At 38.6% G+C, this 20,892-nt stretch overlaps 1 protein-coding gene across 2 annotated transcripts in view; it reads left to right on the top strand.

The window, feature by feature from the left end:
- Nucleotides 1–20,892, top strand: part of SLC1A1 (solute carrier family 1 member 1) — a 50,103-nt gene that overhangs the window by 14,673 nt on the left and 14,538 nt on the right. Inside the window, exons 3-6 of one of the 2 annotated variants that reach the window (XM_058043833.1) lie at nt 15,282–15,374; nt 16,962–17,076; nt 18,899–18,941; nt 20,659–20,766. In XM_058043833.1, coding sequence (XP_057899816.1) covers nt 15,282–15,374; nt 16,962–17,076; nt 18,899–18,941; nt 20,659–20,766 — 359 coding nt within the window. The remainder of the gene's footprint in view (nt 1–15,281; nt 15,375–16,961; nt 17,077–18,898; nt 18,942–20,658; nt 20,767–20,892) is intronic. The other variant, XM_058043834.1, reaches the window with a different exon arrangement.

Raw genomic sequence — 20,892 nt, 5'->3', positions numbered from 1 at the left:
GATCCAGAATGGAAAGCTGCCAAAGGCAGAGTGAGAAATTATGTCACAAAATAGTCAAGGGTTATGTCCAAAGGAATGAAAGGAGGATAAGCAATTGTTAGTGTGTAAAGGTGAGGAGAACCTTAGTCTGTGTCAGGCTATCCAGGAAAATAAATATCCAGGATATTTATTGTGTTTAAATGTAACTGCCAAGATAAGATTAAGACTTCTTTTTTTTTGAACAAGGTTTTATTTGTGAGTGAAGTTGGGCTCGTGTCTTCAGAAATAAATTGAATCATTAGGATAATCATGAAATTATTTTTTAAATCTATCTGTCCAGCACTTAGAGGGGAAACAAGAATCATCCTGTTAAAAAATATTGTGCTCACTTGATGTATAATGTTCCAGTATGAGTAAACTGCACTTGTAACTACTAACATAATCTTGGATTTTACAGATTGCAGATTACAGTCAAATACAAAAATGACTGTATAATTGGAAATGCCAAGGTCAGAATCACAGCATCTCATGGTGAGAACGAGATGCTCTGATTCTGACCTTGGCATATCCAATTTCCTTGGCAAGTAAGGCCATATTTTTCTACACTTCTGTATTAGAATTTTAGGCAAGGGAAAGGAAGCAAGATAGGTAAAAACAGAAGCTACTTCGATAGACTATACAGGCCTTTGCAAATGAACCACAAATGTTGGTGCATGATGCTATTTACCCATATCCATCCTCAGGATGTCAATGAGATATTGCCTCTTTTAAAATAGGTATGTTAACCTTCCAAGCATCAGAAATGCACATTTGAATTGAACAAGTAAACCTGTGAATGGTTATGAAGCATACTAGTCATTTTTCTTCTTTTACACAGAGTCATATAGAGTGATTGAGGTTGGAAGGGATCTCTTGAAACTATCTAATCCAGTGCCCATGCAGGATGTCATGGTGATACTGGCTAAACACCAGATAGCCACAAAAGTCATTCACTCAACTTCTTCTGTTGTAGTTGGGCAGAGGAGAGGGGAAAAAAAAATTAACAAAGGGCTTGTGAGTTCAGATAAGGACTGGGAGAATAATACTCTAAGGGCAAACCAGGTTCAAATTTGAAGGTGTAAGATAAATTTATTATTAATAGAGTTAGAGGAGGATAAGGAAAAGTAAAATAAACCTTTAAAACACCTTTTCCCCTGCCAGCCCCTCCCTCCTTCCCACTGACAGTGGAGGAAGACAGGGTGTGGAGGTTCTGGTCAGTTTATCGCCTGAGATTTTCTGTTCACTCAGGAAGAGGAATCTTTTCTCTGCCTTGCCATGGGGTCCTTCCCACAGGCAAAGAGTCTTCCCAAAACTGCTGTGGTATGGGTCACACATCCACAGGCTGCAGTCCTCTAAGGACAGGCTGCTCTGGTTTCGAAGTAAGGGCCCTCTCTATCTCTGGGAGGAGGAGCCCTCCCTCTCTATTTGGTTCTCCCATGGATCCCAGCATCCACCCACTCCAGTGTGAGCACTTTTTCCATGGGCTGCGAGTGGATCTCTGCAGCCTCATGGACTTCATGCATTACAGGTGGACAGTTTGCTTCACCACAGTCCTCATCTTGCATCTGACACTTGGAGCACCTCCTTTCCCTCAAGGTATCACTGACCTTGATGCCACCATGTTGTTTTCTCTCACATTTCCTCCTCTTCTCTGACTAGAAGAAAAACTGCTCCGTGTAGGTACCATTGTCAACAAGTTCTACCAATTCTGAGATTCCTGCAGGATCCCACAGTGCCGAGAGGTTCCACGTTGGGGAGTCACTTGTTGTGTTTCTGCTGCTGGCCATGGCACAGGCAGTGATGGATGCCATGGCACTGGCACCATTTAACATCTCCCTTCATGTGGGGTCTGGGAAGGAAAGGCCACCACCACCTCTGCCCTTCTGCCCACGGCGTGGCTGCCTAGGGGCGGCCAGGCAGGCAAGGCCCGCCGTGGGCCGCGTCGAGATGGCGGCAGCTACGGCTCGTCGCCACCACTGGAAAAAACTGCACATGCTGTTTGGCTTTTCTTCTTAAATATGTCAGCACAGAGGTGTTGCCAACCTCTCTAATTGTGCCAGCAGCATGTCCTTCTTCAGAGCCATCAGACACTGCCTCTGTCAGGCATGGTGGAAGCTTCCAGCAGCTTCTCACAGAAGCCACTTCTGTGGCTGTCTACTGTTACCTAATAATGCAGGCTGTGTCAAATCAACACACAGGGTCAGCTAAAGCAGTGTCTTCATGTTCAGATTAAATCTCACGGGTTTTTTAATTTTTTACTATTGTCTCATGTCTTGTTTCTGGGCACTACTGCTAAGAGCCTGGCTCTGTACTCATTCCCATACATCAGCAATTTATACACATGATAAGGTCACTCTGAGCATTCTCCTCTCCAGACTGAACAGTCCCTGCTCTCTCAGCTGTCCTCATGTGAGAGATGCTCCAAAACGCTCATCATAGTTATGGCCCTTTGCTAGACTAAGTCCAGTAAGTCCATCCCTTTCTTCTACTGGGGAACCCAGAACTAGACCCAGTACTCCAGGTGTGGCCTCACAGATGTGTTTGGAGAGATCACCTCCCCCCACATGTTGACAGTGCTTGTCACAGTGTTGCCCAGGAGTCTGTTGGCCAGCTTTACTGTGAGATCTTACTGTCTCATGGTCAGCTTATTGTCTGCCAGGACTCCCACATCCTTCTCTGCAGAGCTGTTCCAGCCAGTCAGCCTCCAGCATGCACTGGTTCCCTGCACTATTCCTGCCCAGATGTAGGGCTCTGCATTTTTTCTTGTTGAACTCCACAAGATTTCTTTCAGACAAATTCACCAGCCCATGCAGGTACCTCTGAGTGACCATATAACCATCTCATACATCAGCCACTGCTCCCAGTTTTGTCTTGGTGATTCATGCACAAAGCTGTTACCTGTAACCAAAATCTAGTATTTTGACATGACATAAATTTACAAAGGCATCAAAACTTCCTAGACGCCTTTGGACTCAGCATCACAGTCTAGTTAGAGTTATGTACCAAATGAGCCATTGTAATTGTCTCTGCTGCACACACTTCACCTTCAGTAAAGGCACAATAACATGACGATGTTTTTTCTCTCGTGGTGAGCTAATTGCATCCCTTTAACTTGTAAACTAAAAAGACATTCATTCTGGGCCAGCTGAAGTGTTGTTACTACTTTAACTGCAGCAGCTTTGAATATATTATGGCCCCAAGTGCCACTGAGGATGTGAACACATGCACAGGTCCAACAGCTGTGATCGTCAGATACAGGCCCTATAGGCATTTGCATAATACCTGCATTCCAACAAGGTGGACATCCTCAGAACACATCTGGTCCCACCAAAGACCACCAGCCGTCATGCAGATTGTGGTGCTTTCCTTGCATATCCTACATTTAATCAAGAATGATGAGGTGTCTTTGGAGGAAAATGCTTTTGGGTCTCATTCTAGGAAAGGCACGTGGCCTTGCCACTAACAGTAAGGCAAACTGTCTTGTTTACAGTCATAGCTAAAGACAAATCCTGGATCTTCCATAAATTTTTCATTCCCCTCTTTGTTTGCTTCTTTACAGTAATTTTTGAAAGTGTGAATTTTGCTTTTGATCTGAAAATGCAAAATTTCAAAGAAGACATGTGGTCTAACTTGACTTTAGTAGTAAGGTTTTTGACACTCTCACATAACATCCCCACAGATCAACTGAAAAAAAATACAGGTTAAAGAATTGCGCAGTGAGGCAAATTGAAACCTGTCTGAAGGGGCAGACCCAGAAGGTTGCACAAGTCTGGTTGGAGACAAGTCAGTAGTGATGTACCCCAGGATTCAATAATGGGGCCAGTCCTGGTTAACATTTTATCAATGACTGATGATGGAGCTAAGTGCTTCTTCAGCAAGTTCACAGGTTTGTTCAGTGGGCAGAAGAGAAGGTGACAGGGACACCTGATTCCAGCTTTCCAACACTTGATGTAGTCTACAAGAGAGCTGGAAGGGGTCTTTTTACATGGGCATCTAGTGCTGAGACAAGGGTCAATGGCTTTAAACTGAAAACAAGTAGGTTTAGATTAAATAGTGAAAAGAAATTCTTTACTCTGAGGTTTGTGAGGCACTTTTCAAGAGAGCAGGTTAACCCATGGAAATTTTGTTTGCCTCATCCCCAGAATTGTCCAAAGTCATGTTGGATGGAGCTCTCAGCAACCTGTCTAGTGAAAGGTGTCCTTGGCAGCTGTGTTGGAACTAGAGGATCTTTAAGCTCCCTTCCAACCCAAACCATTCTATGATTCTATGATGCAAAATATATCACCAAGACATTTTTGAAAATGCAGTCTGTGGTTTTCTTTTTTAGGATTATGATGTAATTAAATAATTAAAAAGGTAATGTCACATCCTGAAGAGAATCAGGTTATGCTTTAGAGATGGGGAGCTGTGGACAAATGCATGTCCCATGACCAGATCCCAATCCATTTGTGCATAATGATGTAAATCAAGCCACAGCAAAGAGAGTGGAAGTTGGAATCACTCCTTGAGATTTCAGGATTTTCTGCAAAATTTGAAGTATTAATAATTTTAATTTGTTGGAATAAATTCCATCTTAGTAAAAAAAATCCTCACTGATTTCCTCAGTTAAATTAGGAACATGCTTCTTCCTTCTCCTTGGAGCTTTAATTAGAGCAGAAAAACCCTTACCTCTATTTTGAGATTCAAAAGGTAAAATTCTCCCCCTGAAGAGAAGGAGGCTTTGTAAAATGTGGTTTTCATTCATAAACTCAGCTCCTTTGAGCGTTAGAGATGAAAAGCATTGTTTACGTACTTATTTAGTGTACAAGTTGCAATTTGTGAAATTTTTCCACTAACCTGCCTAGAAGCATAACTGTAGCATAGTAGGAAACTGGCATAAGCACTAAGCATGTATTTGTTTTGAAAATCTTGGTTAGTAGAACCTTGCTTTGGGTGTGGAATAGTCTGAGTAGTACTCCAGCTCAGACCGAAATTTTAATTTTTCTCTTCTTCTCATAATAATTTTAATGGATTCTCTACTCTCACCCAAAAGTCTACCCCTGATAATTTGATTCAATATATAGAGCTCTTTTGTCTACCCATGAGATTTCTATGCTTCAAATTAGTTAATAGCATACTACTGCATCATTCTTGTCAAGAAATTATTTTCTGTCTTCTGCTGTAGTGACATGGGAAAATTGAAAATGAAAATCAAAAGCCTAGTGTTATTCAAGATCATTGCTATGATGTCAGAACTACAGCTGTACTGAGTGTAATGCTCCACACCCCAAATCCACTCTTTTTGAAGTAATTCTCTAAAAGAAGAAATATTAGACAAATACAAAAATATGTTATTTTTAGGTATCCTGTAGGGAGAAAGAATTGAGAGAAATCTCTTGTGTGCTTCATGGGAGTTTTGACACTTCAATGTAATCATTTTGGGAGTACTTATGTCATATAAAGTATCTTTGAAAGTCTTAGAAATTCACAACTGTAATTTCATTCCGAGATCAAAAATTCCTTGGAGTTGTGCAGTGTATTTCATTAAGGGTGCATACTGAACAGATCAGTCCTCTTTAATCACTTTAGCTTTCTTTTTCATGAAGTGAGATTCACACAGTATGCAACAGCAGGAAATGTTTGTAAATCTGTTTTCTATCAGGATGCCAGTAGAACTTAGGTTGGAGACAACTGTCAAGTTTCCTGAAGAGTTGTTCTCTTCTACTTGGGTTACAAGCTGAGGAAACTTACATGCCTAGTCTGAAGTTTTATCAGTCCACATAAAGTGTCTGGCCTTACTTCCTGCCCCTAAGTTCTGGGTTAGTAGCTAGTGTCAGGAGATCTGGATCTTAACGCAACATCCCCAGACATCCAGATACTATGAGAATACCATGGGTCTGCTTCCCATCTCTTTTCAGTTGGTGCTTCTCAGATGGGGTTATATCATGCTGCCTGCCACATTGATTTTCAAACTGTAAGCAATGGGTCTTGATGTGGAGATCTTTCTTCAGGGCTAGAATCTATTCTGTCAAAAAAATTCACATCACATATGTGATAAATGACCTTTTTTTTGATGATGTTTCCAGAGTTACCCATAAATACCAGAAATTTTTGCTTTGTATTAAAAGATGTGGCACATAGCAGAGCAGGTCCACGTCTCAGATCTCAAAATTAATGACATGATTTTATCAGCTGTTCAACATCTGTTTCAAGTTCTGCAATAATCTGTGCATCATTTCTTATATTTCCTCCCTGACAAAATATTAATAAAGCTTTTTCTTATGTTTCTGACCTCCCCTGCACTTTTAGCATTCACAGACAACTTCAAAGAGACTAGAACAGATGCATGAGAGTTTCCTGCATTGTGAATTTCTGCAGGCTCGGCTATGGGTAACACCAAAATTTCCTAAAGCCATTGATGAGGCATTTGCAGGTACACATGGCATACTTCAGGACCAGTGGGAAAAAAGACAGTCTCAATTACCTCTCTCAGGGCAGCTGTGAGCTATAAATACAATGTCTGCTGAGCTGTGGGTCTGGCAAAACTATAAAGTTTCCATCGCTGTAGAAATAAACTCTTGCTTTACTCCAGGGCCTGCTTTGACTCCAGGTCCACTGCAGTCTGAAGCATCATGCCAGTTCCATTTGTCCCTATACTTAATATACACTCTTACTTGCACTTGCTACTTATAGTACAAAGGCAATGATTTCACCACAAATCTGCCTCAGCAATTTCTATTTCTACAAGTCCAAGAAGCGCAGCTATTGGGAGATGCTCTATTACTTACATCCTTAGGCATCCTTAACAGGCCCTGTGCATCACAGTCCTTGGGAAATTACTGGGCTAGCTTAACATACTCAGGGACTGTCTTCTGAAGCACCTGCATGTTCTTTGTATGCATTGCTGTTTCTTAAGCCAAAAGAGCTTCCAAGAAAATCAGATCTATTGTATAGTGTTAGTAAATTAGTTAACTGGGCTCAGACAGGAGACTCACCTCTTTCCTCTGTATCATTAATTGTGTGAAGGTCAGAAACATTACAGTACTGTTAATGAGTTCTGACTTCAGCTGCATTGAGGGATGTTGGAAGTTCTGTCCCCACTGTCCATGTGCAATCATTGAAACAGGCAGGATGGCAGAGTCATGAGTTATTAATGGACAAGACTTTGTGCCCCTCTTCTTCAGATTACTTCTGTCATAGTCATCTACTCCTTTCCCATCAATATCAGTTGACCTTATACAACTGAGACAGCCCCTACATTATTTGAAGTTTTAAATTAAGGTAATAAAACTTTGAAGTGCACTTCTGGTTCATGGAGCACAGTTACCACCAGCTCTCAAGGGCAAACAGCTCCAACAGAACAGCCATTTTGTGGTACCAGCTGTCACTGCCTCCTGGCCTAGCCATATCACTGTGGGCACTGCTGGTGGTACCACTCTGGATGGGTCTAAAGTCAGTTGGTGTCTTCTGTGGTTCTCTTGTGGAGCTCAGGACATATAAAACTGTTCAGGACATATACAACTAGATACTCAGGACATATACAAGTAGATAAACCAGATTTCATTCATCTTTTTCACTCCATTTCCCTATGAGCAGATATCACAATTGATTAAAAATGCAGTGTCATGTTAAAGGGCTTTTTTAATAGCTTGGAAGTTAAACCTTGTCCACCTACACATATTGCTGTCAATAATTTTGAGGGAATTCAAGTACTTTCAATACTACAGTTTTCTGTATACACTCCATACATGTATCACCAGCAACAGTTCAGGGCTATATTTCTGCTGCATCCTTGAACTGAATCTGATTTCTGTAATGAATCTTGTTAGTATGTCCACCTGTCTATTTTGGCAGATAGATGTGTCATCTTCCTTCCTTTCAAGTTCTTCTTATATTCCAACTGAGGAACATCATCTCTCCTGAAAAGTCATTAACTTCAGATTATATAACCTCTAAGAGCTTTCTAGAGAAAAAACTAAAATGTTCCTAGAAGTGATGAATAGAAGGCAGTACTAATACCCTCTTTCTCTGCATGTCTCCAATAAGCTCTGTAGGGAAAGATACAATGATTGTGCCAGCTGCCAAGAACACAGCACAACAGTCCCTCAGCAAACTATATCCAGGGTCAGAAATTCCCTCTGTTTTATAATTGCTTTAACCCTTTCATTGCTATAAACTGTTCATCTCCCATTCCACCCTATCTAGCATTTAGAAAGGTTCATTACAATTACTTTTTCAACCTCATCCTAAATGAACCAAGACATCTCTCAGTATTTGGGCTGTTATAACTATTGTTATATTCCACATTTTAGTCTCTTTGTTGGGATTTTTTTTCAAATAATATTTTTTCAATGTCTCTCCATAGTTAAGAGACCAATATTTGACATGTTAATCCAAGTCTCATTAGATCATGTAATTAGAAATTGAGAATTTTCTGACTTGAATTTTTGGTTATATTTAAATAGCAAGAACAATTGCTGAGGCATTACCTGCATGCATCTAGCTCTCTTTCCCACTCTCTCCCTAACACTGTGCCCCTGTCATGTGCTAGTTTTTCTCATTTCATTTGTAAGACATTCTTTTGTTGCACTGACACAACTTACAGTGGGATAACAATCACTTGTTCTAAAGAAAAGCAATAATAAAATTTCTATCAAGTCGATTGAAAAGGTAATTGCTACAAGCTGCCATAGAAATCCTTTTCCTTTACAGTAAGTAACAATGACATTTGAATAGAAAGGATAACTGCTGTTACAGAAGAATTGACAGAATAGGAATGGAAGACTTCTAGTAAAAACACTAAAGACAGTAGATCATGTAAAATCTCATTTGAGAGACTGCAAATCACTGTATGTTTGGGGTTTCTGTTTGCCATAGCTTTTTCATTACCTGATCTTCTCAGCCAACATCTGACTTGCACCTGTCCTCCTAATGAGACACAGCTAAAGAGGTCATTCAGTTAGCTGGGGAAAGACTCATTGCAAAAGATCTTTCCAAGCCCCATGACACAGTAAACATGAGGAAAAAATAAAATTATGAGGTGCATATCAAGTGAAAGATATTTGAGAATGATCTAGTGGCAGTAGCAACCTGAGTCCTTTGTCTCAGATGAGCAGTGGACAGTACATTGTGCTGTCTGAAGTCCTGTGTGTGGGTGGTATTTCAGTAGACAGTTGTAAATGACTTACTCGGTCCTGGTCGTCTTGTTCAAACACACGTAACATGGTATTACATTTCACAGAGAATTCCACAGAGCATCAGGGAAAAAAAGAAAATATTCACATTCAGCTTTTGGAAGAAGCAACAGAAATTGCTGTTAAACTAGTCTGGAAACTGAAATTTCAGCGAGAATATGAGGAAAATGACATTTCAGGAGATGATTATTGACAGTCAGACCAAACTTGACAGTTGGGGCTTAACTACAACATCATGCAAATAAAAGGGCAAAATGGGACAGAAAGGGCTCAGAGTCTGGAATGGGAAGAGGGGAAAATCATAGATGACTCAAAAATGTCTTCAGTAAAGCATAGGCTCTGAATTCACAACCGTGATTCCTTCACTGCCCTTATTTTCCATATTGTAAGCAGAAGGATTTTCCCTTCAAAAAATGAGCATAGACCAAGGACAAAAGGAAATATTGGGCCAAGAACAAAAGGACAGAGGACAACTGGCTTTGGAAGCTTGCTATACACTCACTGCTTGTGCAAGCAATAATCTTGCTCGACACTGGAGCTAGAATTTGGTGTTCACTCCTCAGATAAAAAGCATGTTGGTCTTCTGAAGTAAAGGCCAAATATTGTTTTAGCATTGGTAGTATTTCCCATTGCAAGTAGAAGATGGCAACTAATTCAGAACTTTCACTTGCATCTAAGAAAGATTGTTTTTATGGCCTGACCACTAGCCTTGTGATGACCAGTGAATTAAATGAGATCTCTCAGAAGAGAGTGTCAGCATTCTTTTGGGTTTTTCTACTCAGTACTTTTAAAGAATAAATATTACCTTTTTGCAACAACACATAACATAGTTCATCCCAGCAATAAAATGACATTACTTCTTTTATATAAGACATTGTGATCCCCTTAGAAGGACTGCCTATTGAAATTCTCTGTATGCATTTTAAGAGTTGCCTATGGTTTTCTGGTTTTTTATGTCTTATGCAACATTCTGTAAAAACTTTTTGCTTCCCTGGATGCTCACCATCATTTAATTTAATGTAATTTAATGTAATTTAATTTAATTTAATTTAATTTAATTTAATTTAATTTAATATATCATTTATTTACATATAATTTCTATGATGTAGTGACTGCATATTGCAGCCAGAAAAGCCAAAATGGACATGAAGAAATATAGTGTGAACACCTGGGAGAAGTTGAGAATAATTTTGTGATTTATCTAGTGACTTCAGAAGTTCTTCAATTAGTCAGTAAGGCTGCTAGCAGTTTGGAGCAGTTTCAGAACTGTGTTTTGCCTTTGAATCAGCATTGTGGTCATAGCTGAGAAGGTCTAAAAGGCATACAGCTCTATTCTTCAGGAACTTTTTTGTTAAATTTTTTTACAATTGGGGATTAGATAGGGAATTAGATATCAGAACCCTTAGAGAATTGGTGTGCAGTTGATATGCACCATACTTGAGCTGATTTTCATCGGAATTGAATTAGCTTCTAAAACTAATAGAGAAATATACCATGTGTCTGTCAGTAGTGTGAACTTGGAAGGACCTTGAGCCAGACTCTTCCTTCAGGCCCTGGGTCATTTAAGGAGAACAACTGTCAGTTCTAGAAGCTGGCTAAGTGGCATTGAGAAAACTCACATCTTGATCCTCAAGTGTGGCCGTGCTGCAAAAGGAGTTAAACAGCGTAACTTTTATGGATTATACATAATGATCAATGTGTTGTGCAGATAAAGTGATGATCCTGTCAGCTTCCACTGATCTTTGGAAGTTTGAGAACAGCTAAGGACTGCAAGAGATGGACTTGATGATGGCACTGAAATTTGTAGAGCAGGAATAAAAAATGCCAGGAGGTCTACGTATGATTATTTCTGTTGAACAGAGTCAACCACTGCACCAAATTTATGATTAAATCTCTCATGATGTACTGAAAAAAAGCACCTGGAAATGTAAATCTGTGTGTACAGTTGCATGTATTCCAATCTGTAGAATAGTATGAGAAATTCTAAGGATGTAGGTGTTATCCCATAGGGAATTATGAAGATGATATCTAGCAAGTCAGAAGACCCCTGTGATTGTTTCCAGTACTTCACAGAACTCGTTTTACTCCCAGATCTCGCAGGACCGAGCAGTGGTCTCACAAGAGCATAGTGAACAAATCTGGAATTACAGTGCTGTGCCTCAAACCAAAGCCATTTGCCCATTTGTATATAGGCATTTTACAGGCCTCTAAAGTGAACATATTTTATGTTCAGTGGCTACTCCTAAAAAATTCTGGAGCACCACGTTTCATATTTAAACTTAGTTTTGTTTAAATGAGACTATTCCCTTAGATAGCTTTATCCAGTAGTCTTAAACATGTACCATTTTTAAAAATTCCTGCAGTGCAGCATTTCACTTTAGGAGGGTTTTGAGGTCCTTATACAAGAAAGAGTAGAAGGGAGAGACTTCATTTCACTGATTTTTTTGGGTTGTATTCTTTTGCAAGTGTATGTCATACAAAATAGAGAAAACTGGGCAAAAAAAGAGAAGAGTGCTAAGAGCTTCAAGCTGGAGACTGTAACATAGAAAATGTGGGAGGTGAATTGCAGACTAGACAATTGATTCCAAAATTTTACTTCAGTAAGTAAAACCTTAACTCTGTTCTGCTAAAATCATATGGGCAGAGAGGTAGATAGATTAACAGATTTTAACATCAGTTAGTGTCTTTGTTGATGATCTCACTCTTAAGCCTTTTTGTATCATAGCCACAGAATTGCATTTTGTGCTTCAGTGGCTACAGCTGAATTAGGAAATATCTTATAGGAAAATTCAGGGGACTAATCAGAAATAACTGCAGTTTTGAAATGCCATGGGACAGAGGAGAATCTATCGTGCCTGTTCAAATTCTATACAGTAAATTATATTACCAGTTTATCTGTTCAAACATGTTTAAATTTGGGGATAGATTGAGGGAAGAAAGAACAAATACATGAGCTGTAAACGTTTAGTTGTAATCCAAAGTAGATAACCAAACCTAATTACACTGCTTTTGTGATCTAATTTTGAATGACACTGCAGACTTTCCTATTGAAGCAGCATGTGTGCCATCTTAGTTTGAGTAATTAGTGTTCTTCTGAACTGAAATTGGTGTTGCGTAGTAGTTTAATACTACTAGCTTTGTAGTTAGTATTGTTTTAGTGCTTTCTTCAATACATCTTCTATTAACTCTTTCAGTTCCAAAGAAACTGAAAGACATAATGAAACTAAAGCCATGATGTAACTACAAAGAGAATCTTAATTTCAGTTTTCTTGAGAAAAAGGCTAGTGGCTATCAATTATGTTATCAATTGCTCAGTCATGACAGTAGGACATATCTGGATAGAAGTCCATTATTACATATCATATTTTCTTATGTGTTACAAGCTAACAAGAAAAAAAGGAGCTTAGTAGTATACATTACCCAGTGTAAACCTGTGTCTGTGGCACTTGTATTGAATGCTATTTCAGTCTCTAAATGGAAACATCATTCTGAATGCAGGTTTCACAGTACAGCAGCTTTCAAAAAATGCAAATCCCACACCTATCATCCCCAGACCATTGTTGTACTTATTCAGCCATGTCTGTCAATAATTTGTGTGGTTTTATGGTTACCAGCAAAGCAGCATCAACATGACAATGGAAGGACAGACTGGATCCTAGCATAGCTTGCTCACTAACAGGATCATTACTCAGTTTAAAAAGGCAGGGGCAAAGTTTACCCTTTATTATACCTCTATGACTCTACTGAGCATAACAGTTTGCAAAGGGATTTCATTTGGAGCCAGAAGAATTCCTGTCACAGGAATCTCCTTTCATATTTACTGTAGGATCTTTATAACTGACTACTCCAGGGAATTGCATGATTATTAGGCTCTTAACTAAGTCAACAAGACTGTCAGAGAAAAAAAAAAAAGGAAGGCATAAGTTTTAGAATAAAATTCCATTATTTCCAAGTTTTTTTTAACTTTTCATTAAAAGATATGGAATGGTGGCAATACCCGCTTGCTCTCTTGTAAAAAAAGTATGTGAATTCTTCCAAGTTAATTTATCAGGTGCAGAAGTTTCAACATTGAACAGCCTTTGAAAATAGGTTTGTCCACAGAAAGCATTATTTGTTATTATTGGTGTGAATTGACACAATCAGGTAACCAAGGGAACCACCTAGTGACAGCTGAAACACAAAGAGTAGATTTATTTCATTACCTCACCAACAATGCCAGTTGGCTGAGGCACTTGGAGACAGAGCTCCCTTAGGCTTGGCTCATCCTAGCGGCCAGGGTGGGGGAAGTGCTTGCAGCCTGCCTCCAGAAGGCTTCCTGCATCTCTGTGAGAGTGCGTTATCTCTCCACAGGAATTCCACTTCTCAAAAGAGGTGCAGGCTGAACAACGCTAGGCGTAACAAATGCAGTTTTCCCACGCTGACATTTTTAGCATTCCCAGCTGCAAGGTCACTTAGGTCTAAACTATTCCCTCCTGCTCCCCAAATTTTCCAGTTCTAACTATTTCCTCCAAAAACTATCCATTCTGAGGAGTTCTTGCTGCCATGACTTCCACAGCTGAGCCCACAGCAATGGAAAAGTCCTCCTTTCTACCTTTTTCCCCCCAATTCCCAAGGTGAGAAATGGAAATCAAGGCTCAGATTCTGTGTTTATTCTGTTATTTGTGCCTCAAACAATATCCTTACTGCTGACAGTTTTGTGTAATAGCTGTGGCATTGTTTTTCTCTGCATTAATCTGTATTCCTTTGCCATATGAATAGTTCATTGATTGTCTTTATTTGCTTTACAAGTGAGAGAATCTTTGAACTATGATTTCTGTATATATGTGTAGTTCTTCTGTACTCAATCTTATGGTACACTATGCCATGGAAGACCCCAAGATAATCAGATTATGAAATAAAACAACCTTCATTCTTCCCTCTGAGTATTGTTTTCATTTTGAATAACAATTAACAGAACTAGTAAGACATTATATGAGTACTCTAAGCACAAGTTGTCAGTGCTGTTAGTATAATTTCTGAATGAGACATCAACACATGGTTAAACTGTGCTTGCTAAGATCCTTTTTGAGCTCAAAGATCAGTAAGTTACATGTAAGTCAGATCTCTTGATTTTTCTTCCTTCCTTTTGAAACTACTTTTCCCTACAAAATCACACTTCTCTGAGGCTAAATATCCTCCTCATGGTTTACCTTTTGTATGAAAAGGGATCCAGCCAGTCTTTGATAAACTGACTCAGTAAACATACACGTATTAATGGATCATAAAGGTATAATAAAGAGATAGCAGTGATTTATTAACTAATGTTGTTATAAAGAGACAAGTTTTGGAGTCACAATGCTCACTTTGCCCTGGTTACTAATTTTACATATACAAGTTTTATAAATCTTTTAAACAACTAATAAATACTTCACAAGTTTCATCTAGTATTGTTGCCAGGACCTAAGTTGACCTGAGTGTAATACCTGTTTCAGCACTTTCCCTACTTTCATTAGTAAATCTGCTGTCAGTTCTTAACAATGACATATACAGGTGGAGAAGTGTGGACCACCCAAACTTCAGAAAAAGCTTTAGTCAAAAATTTAAAAACAGTAAACCTGGTAATGAAGACAAACTGACCAGAAATGATCCTTACTTGTCTGATAAGTCTTTGAGCCACCTGGGGTAACAGGCCTGAGCAACTCTCTTCACATGGCTTTTAGCTTTAAAGCCAAAATGTTACAGATATGGAAAAAGTGAAGCTATGAGTTAACAGAATAAGGAAATAAATTGTGACATGCTCTTATAAACCAAAGAAATCTAATTAATCACAAACATCAGGGAATCAAGAAAGCTCAGTTGTCTTTGTTCTAGAAAAAAAGGTGGAGGGGGAAAGGGAAAACAGATTTTTGAAAAGAAGCAGAAGCAAATATGTTGGTCAGCTACAGATATTTTTCAGAAGTGCAAATGTCAATTAAGTATTTAGAAACATCTTGAATAAGGAAAGATTTTCTGCAAACAAGTAAGAGACAATAATTACTTCTCTCTACAAAAATGACAACATTCTTGTAAGACTGGTTTTTATTGTTTTGTTTCTGTGGCTGTTTTTTTCAGGTGTTGCTGCTTTGGATTCCAACATTTCTGGGAAGATTGGTTTGCGAGCAGTTGTATATTATTTGTGCACAACAGTCATTGCGGTAATATTAGGTACTCTGTGATTCTGTAACTTTTAAATCATCAGCATTGCCTAATTACAAATGTACTGCACTGTGACATTACTAATTTCTCAAGACAGGATGTGGAGATAAGATGGGGAATCAAACCAGACAACCTGACATTACCTGTAGTCAGATACAGAGAGGAACTGTCCTGCTGTCCATGGTTGGGCTGTGTTCATATCCAGTGTGAGGCCACAGGCAATTTCACCATATTTTTCAGCTCAGGGAGGATTAGGAGCTGTCTGCTGAGATAAAAAATGACCAACACTGAGAAAGCTGAATCAATGTCAAAGACCAACCTTAAATACAAAGTGAATTTCCTCAGTTGCAAAACTGATAGCCTGTTCCTGATTCTCTTATTGAAAAATATGTAGTGTGTCACACCTGAAAGAATGACAGAAATTACTGGTTCCTTTGTCATCTTGTTTCTTTCCTTAAAAGTTTTTTCCCCCTCTGTGACTGCCAGGCTCCAATCCTAGATCTCCAAAATTCTCATCCCCTGTTACAGGAAGTTCCTGACAAGCAACATTGACATGTTTTGTATTTGCTTAAAGAAACATTCTCAGCCTGCCTTCTTAAAGCATAAACAATATAAAACAATCTATCTCATATGTCTTGGTAATTTCTGTAAATACATAAGGAATATTATATAAAGACTAATATTAGTATATATCTAACTTTGAAATTGTTCCAACTTTGGGTGAGGTGTTAAACCAGACAATCTCCCGAGGTCCTTGCTATTCTAAGTTGTTCCATGGCATTATGACATTACTTGTTTCATAATGCAGAGCTACGCAAATACAATAATGCTTTTATTCGTTAGAAAGACTTGTTCCTGCCTGGTTGAAGGGTCATCCAAACAGCTCTTTCTCCCTTCTTTCTTCTTTCACTGAAATTTAGTAGTTTCATTTTCTTTGGCTTTCTCTGGACTTGTATAAGTGGAAAAAAAGAGAAAAAATATTTTGAGAATTTGGAGAATAACAATAGTAAAAATTCTTAATATGGAGCCACTAAAGTAAATGAAAAATTTGTCATTGATTTCAGTATTTACAAGGTCAAATCTAGTATTTCTTAATCTACTTTTTTAAAATTTCTTTCTTTTTCTGAAGCCTTCTCTTACATAAGCTACCCAACTTTATTGAAACACCCTGTGACTCTGGGGTGCACACTTGTATTCATATCTGAAAGCTAGAAACAAGAAGAGCTACATAAAGGACGAGGGAAATAGCAATTAAATATATTCACTCTGCAGAAGTTGCAGCACACTCATCTGAAGCCAGCTGAAGTAATGTACCCTCTTGGTGAGCAGTAGTGATGTAGTACAATACATACAAAAACAAAGCTAAAGTGATGAAGTCTAGGGGCAAACCTGCAAGTAGCTCCTCTACAAGGGGAACCCACACATTTGAGTGGAGGAACCCACCACCTGCAGACTTTTCTGCACATGCTAGCAGAAGCACCCAGGGAAAGTGTTTGTTGAGTTGAGTTCACAAAGAGTTTGGATACACAGGATATACTGAGGAAGAATGCACCAATGCCTCTGCTTGCACAGTGAGCTCTGCTTCTCCTTCTGCAGGGATTATCCTTGTTGTGACCATTAGACCTGGAGTGACTCAAAAAGCAAGTGAGATTGACAGAACGGGCAGTAGCCCAGAAGTCAATACTGTTGATGCCTTGCTGGATCTGATCAGGTGAGATTTTAATTTTTAGTTTCCATATCCCCTTTGCAGAAGTTCAAACAAACACAAATAAAGTTGTGATATGTAATACAATAAAATGCTCTCTGATACTGTTTGGATGAATTAGGGTAGTATTTCAACAAATTAGACATTTTAAAATTTACTCAAAGCAGTTTGTTTAAAAGAAATTCTCCTTATAGACTTCAGCTAATAAACCAGTGATGAAAAATCCATCCTTCACAGAAACTGACATGCAAGATTTATCTATTATGAGGAAAAGATCCATAAAGGATTGGTGGATTACTGGTGGATTACTGATTGGTAGCTTCTGTGTCATCCAGCATAGACAACCAGCTGAAATTGCAGAGCTGTGGTTCCCCTCCGCAAGGCAGCATGCAGAGTAACAGATGCAGTATGCCAAGATTTCCAGGGGTTCCACAGTCAAGAAGTTTGCTGCATCACCAGTATCTAAGGCAACCGTATAATGTGTCTTTCCCCATTAGCATCATGGACAATGACAAATATTTTAAAGTGGATAGAAGAAGGAAACCCCTAGAAAGTCTCCAGAAGACAGGTCCAGGTTTTCAGAGCTACTGTGTATAAAGGATTTGAAGAAAAATAACATCAATAAAGGCTGCGTTTCCAATAGAGGCTAGAGGCTAGGTGGTACCTTCAAAAATATTTCTGTTGATTTTTTTCTTCTGGTATATTTAGCCTCTATTCTGGGTCACTATTCCTGCCCACCATTTTGTCTTTGTAGAATTTTTACATAATCTATCATGTAAGAATCAACTGCCACATATCTGGTAGTTTGGGGGTTTGCTATAGATTATAGCTCAACTTCTTGCAAAGAAGTTGAAGACTGTAAATTAGCAGTTAAAAGATCTGAAATTCACTTTTAAAGGAATTAGAATTGCCAATATATTTATATTCAAAAAGATGGATAAAAATAATAGATTTAGGATTCAACACAAGACAGTCTTGTAAAGTTGAAGGAAAAACCCACACTTGCACAAACTGATTTTGCTTTTGAATAGATTTTGCTTTTAAAACTTGAAGACCAAAGGCAGAAGTTTGTGAAAGATCTTTAGGGGAGTTTTTAAAACTTCTGCTTCAGTATATCAATGTATTTTATGTATCAAATGCATTTTCTGCACTGGATTGGATATTTACCAAATACCTAATTAATGCTTTCTTGTTGCAACTGTTTGAATCTGAAATTGGCATTTGGAGTCACACAACTGCATTGCACTAAATCTCCTAATTTTTCAGTGTTTGAAAATTGTCCTTGACACCAGAGTAATACAGGAGAATTTACCATTAACCAAGATTAATTTCTGAATTCAAAACTACAAAAGAGCATACCAAATATCTTATTCTTACAGCACAGCCTTTGTAAGAATTTTTTTATTTTTCTTTTCTGCCTGTATTTGACATAACCTATAAAGATGGTGTGTCCTATATTTCTTACAGAAGTCAAGGAGATAATGTAGTAGGGATAAAATACACTGGGTTTAGTATCTTACCAACAGAAATGCCAAATACTGAAAAATAAGCCCAAAAGTTCGACAAGTGCTAGCAGGAAAACAGTCATTGAGACTCTTAAACCCTTAATTTCTTTAGAAAAAAAAAAATCTATCTATCTATCTATCTATCTATCTATCTATCTATCTATCTATCTATCTATCTCTGGTGATGCTAAATGTACTTCTTTCTGCTAAAAGAAACAAAACATGATCTTGTTTTTAAGCATCAAATTTTATCATTTTGTTTATAGCAAACAACTTTTCCTTAGTATGCTGTCATATTGAAATGCTTCTATGCTTTTTAACAGGAATATGTTCCCAGAGAACCTTGTTCAGGCCTGTTTCCAACAGGTAAGTTTGCACATTCCTCTTTATTTCTGTAGTTTTCACTGTTAACCACAAATTATTTTCATATGTCACAAAAAAGTTGTCAGGTAAGACTTATTTCTGAGAAGTCCAGGAATATCTTCATCTCCTATAAAAAGGTGGGGGTTTAAGGCATCTTGGTTCCATTTCCATTATGATAAACACTCTGCTATCAGCTATTAAGTCCCAAAAAGGCACTGTTTAAGAGCTGGATGCAGAAACCAAGCAGCCTGTAAGACAAGATGATTCCTTTTGGGACAACAACAGTTAGAAGAACCATCTTAAGAGGATTAGTTGCCTTGTTCTTAAGATCCCTCTGTGTCTGATAAAGTCTGTGTAAGTTTGCCCTCACCCTGAAGTGTCTCACATCTAATATCAACTCCCAGACCAAATCCTTTGAAGGAGAAGGATGATAACTAGTAGTCTATTTGAGACATCTTTCAGGAAAAGGGAGTGTTGCAAGATGAAAGAGGAAATTTCTGTCTGTATATTAGACTTATCAGCTAACCTTCCCCAGAAATTTATATAAGAAATTTATATGCTCTGTGCACAACTCACTTTATAAAACCTCTCCATGTAGTTTTTGTCATCATTACTGGCCACCCCACACTAAGGGGACAGGCAGGTTCTTTTAGGAATCCTTGACAGAATGCTGGTGGCATTAAACTGTAGTTACTATTAAAGTCTTGTTTTCTTAATGGATTATGATTAGTGTAGCACAGAACTTACAGTCAGAATAGCACAGGATTTCTGTGAGCAGAATCAGTGTAGAACAGTTTTATAGTAGCACAATTTAACTTGTTTTCTAATCACCTGGAGCCACCGCATATTTGGTCAAATCTTAATACTTAATTTGCTGTATCAATATCACAGCCATAATCTAGGTTTGAAAAACAGATGAAAGAATGCAGGTTGGTCACTCAGTCCTCAGAGGAAGCAGACAATGACAGAAGCATCCCTGACCACCCGGTCTCACTGTTCTGCAGCACTTTTGGTCCAAGTTACTCACTAGGACTTACACCTGCTTGGTTTTATGGACAGTGTACCTGCTGCTGTTACATTTGCCTGTTCAGTAACTGCATCATCAACATTGCTCATCTGGCTGGGTGCCTGGAACGTTTAAGACAAATAAGGAGAGGGGTAGTCAGCCTAGTGCCAGGAATCTGGAGGCTAGTAGGGAGCGGAAGAGTAAGTCTGTTCGGTTTGTCTGCTTGGTGCACAGGACCTTGAAGACCTGGCAACGAGGGGTAAAGGAAATGTGTAAGCCATTTGACCACTAAGAATGTCTGTTTGCCTAGCATAGTGGCATTAGTTATGCTGACCACACCGCCAGGGGCCTCTCCTGGCATGGCTGTCAGCAATTCTCTCCAGGCTGTTTCTTCCAGCAAAAAATTCTTGCCATTGTCAGGAGCTCTAGCTCATGCCCCACAAGACTGCAGCACATCCATGGGGTATCCAAGATCCTGGGGAGCAGCATTCATAGGATATTATTTGTGAACCTCTTGTTTGATCTATAGCTTCTGAGGAACAGAGCCCTGATGGCTCACATGAATTGGGAAATAAAGTCTTTGTCTGTGTTTGCTACCTTCAGCTTCAATTGGTTAATTTTTCTCATATTTTTACTGAGCCTTTGTCTATTCTTCAGTTTTCTCATTTTCCTAAATAAGTTCTTCTGGATTTTTTTCTTTAAAAACTTTTCCAGTATAAAACTAAACGTGAAAAAGTTAAAACTACAACTGCTGTGGATAAAAAGAGCTCCCTATTTCGAGAGGAATCCACTACAATGGCTACAACAGCAAAGGCTTCAGAGGTACGATCTTTTATCCTTTCATTCCTTCATAATATATGAAGTAAGAAGAAAGAACATAGACTAAATTTGGTTTATTTCATGTGATTAGTGATGAAGAAATGATTGGAAATAGCACATAGATGGATT

The sequence above is a fragment of the Melospiza georgiana genome, chromosome Z, assembly GCF_028018845.1.
Source record: "Melospiza georgiana isolate bMelGeo1 chromosome Z, bMelGeo1.pri, whole genome shotgun sequence".
Classification (NCBI taxonomy): Eukaryota; Metazoa; Chordata; class Aves; order Passeriformes; family Passerellidae; genus Melospiza; species Melospiza georgiana.
This window is presented reverse-complemented; position numbering and strand designations above follow the sequence as displayed.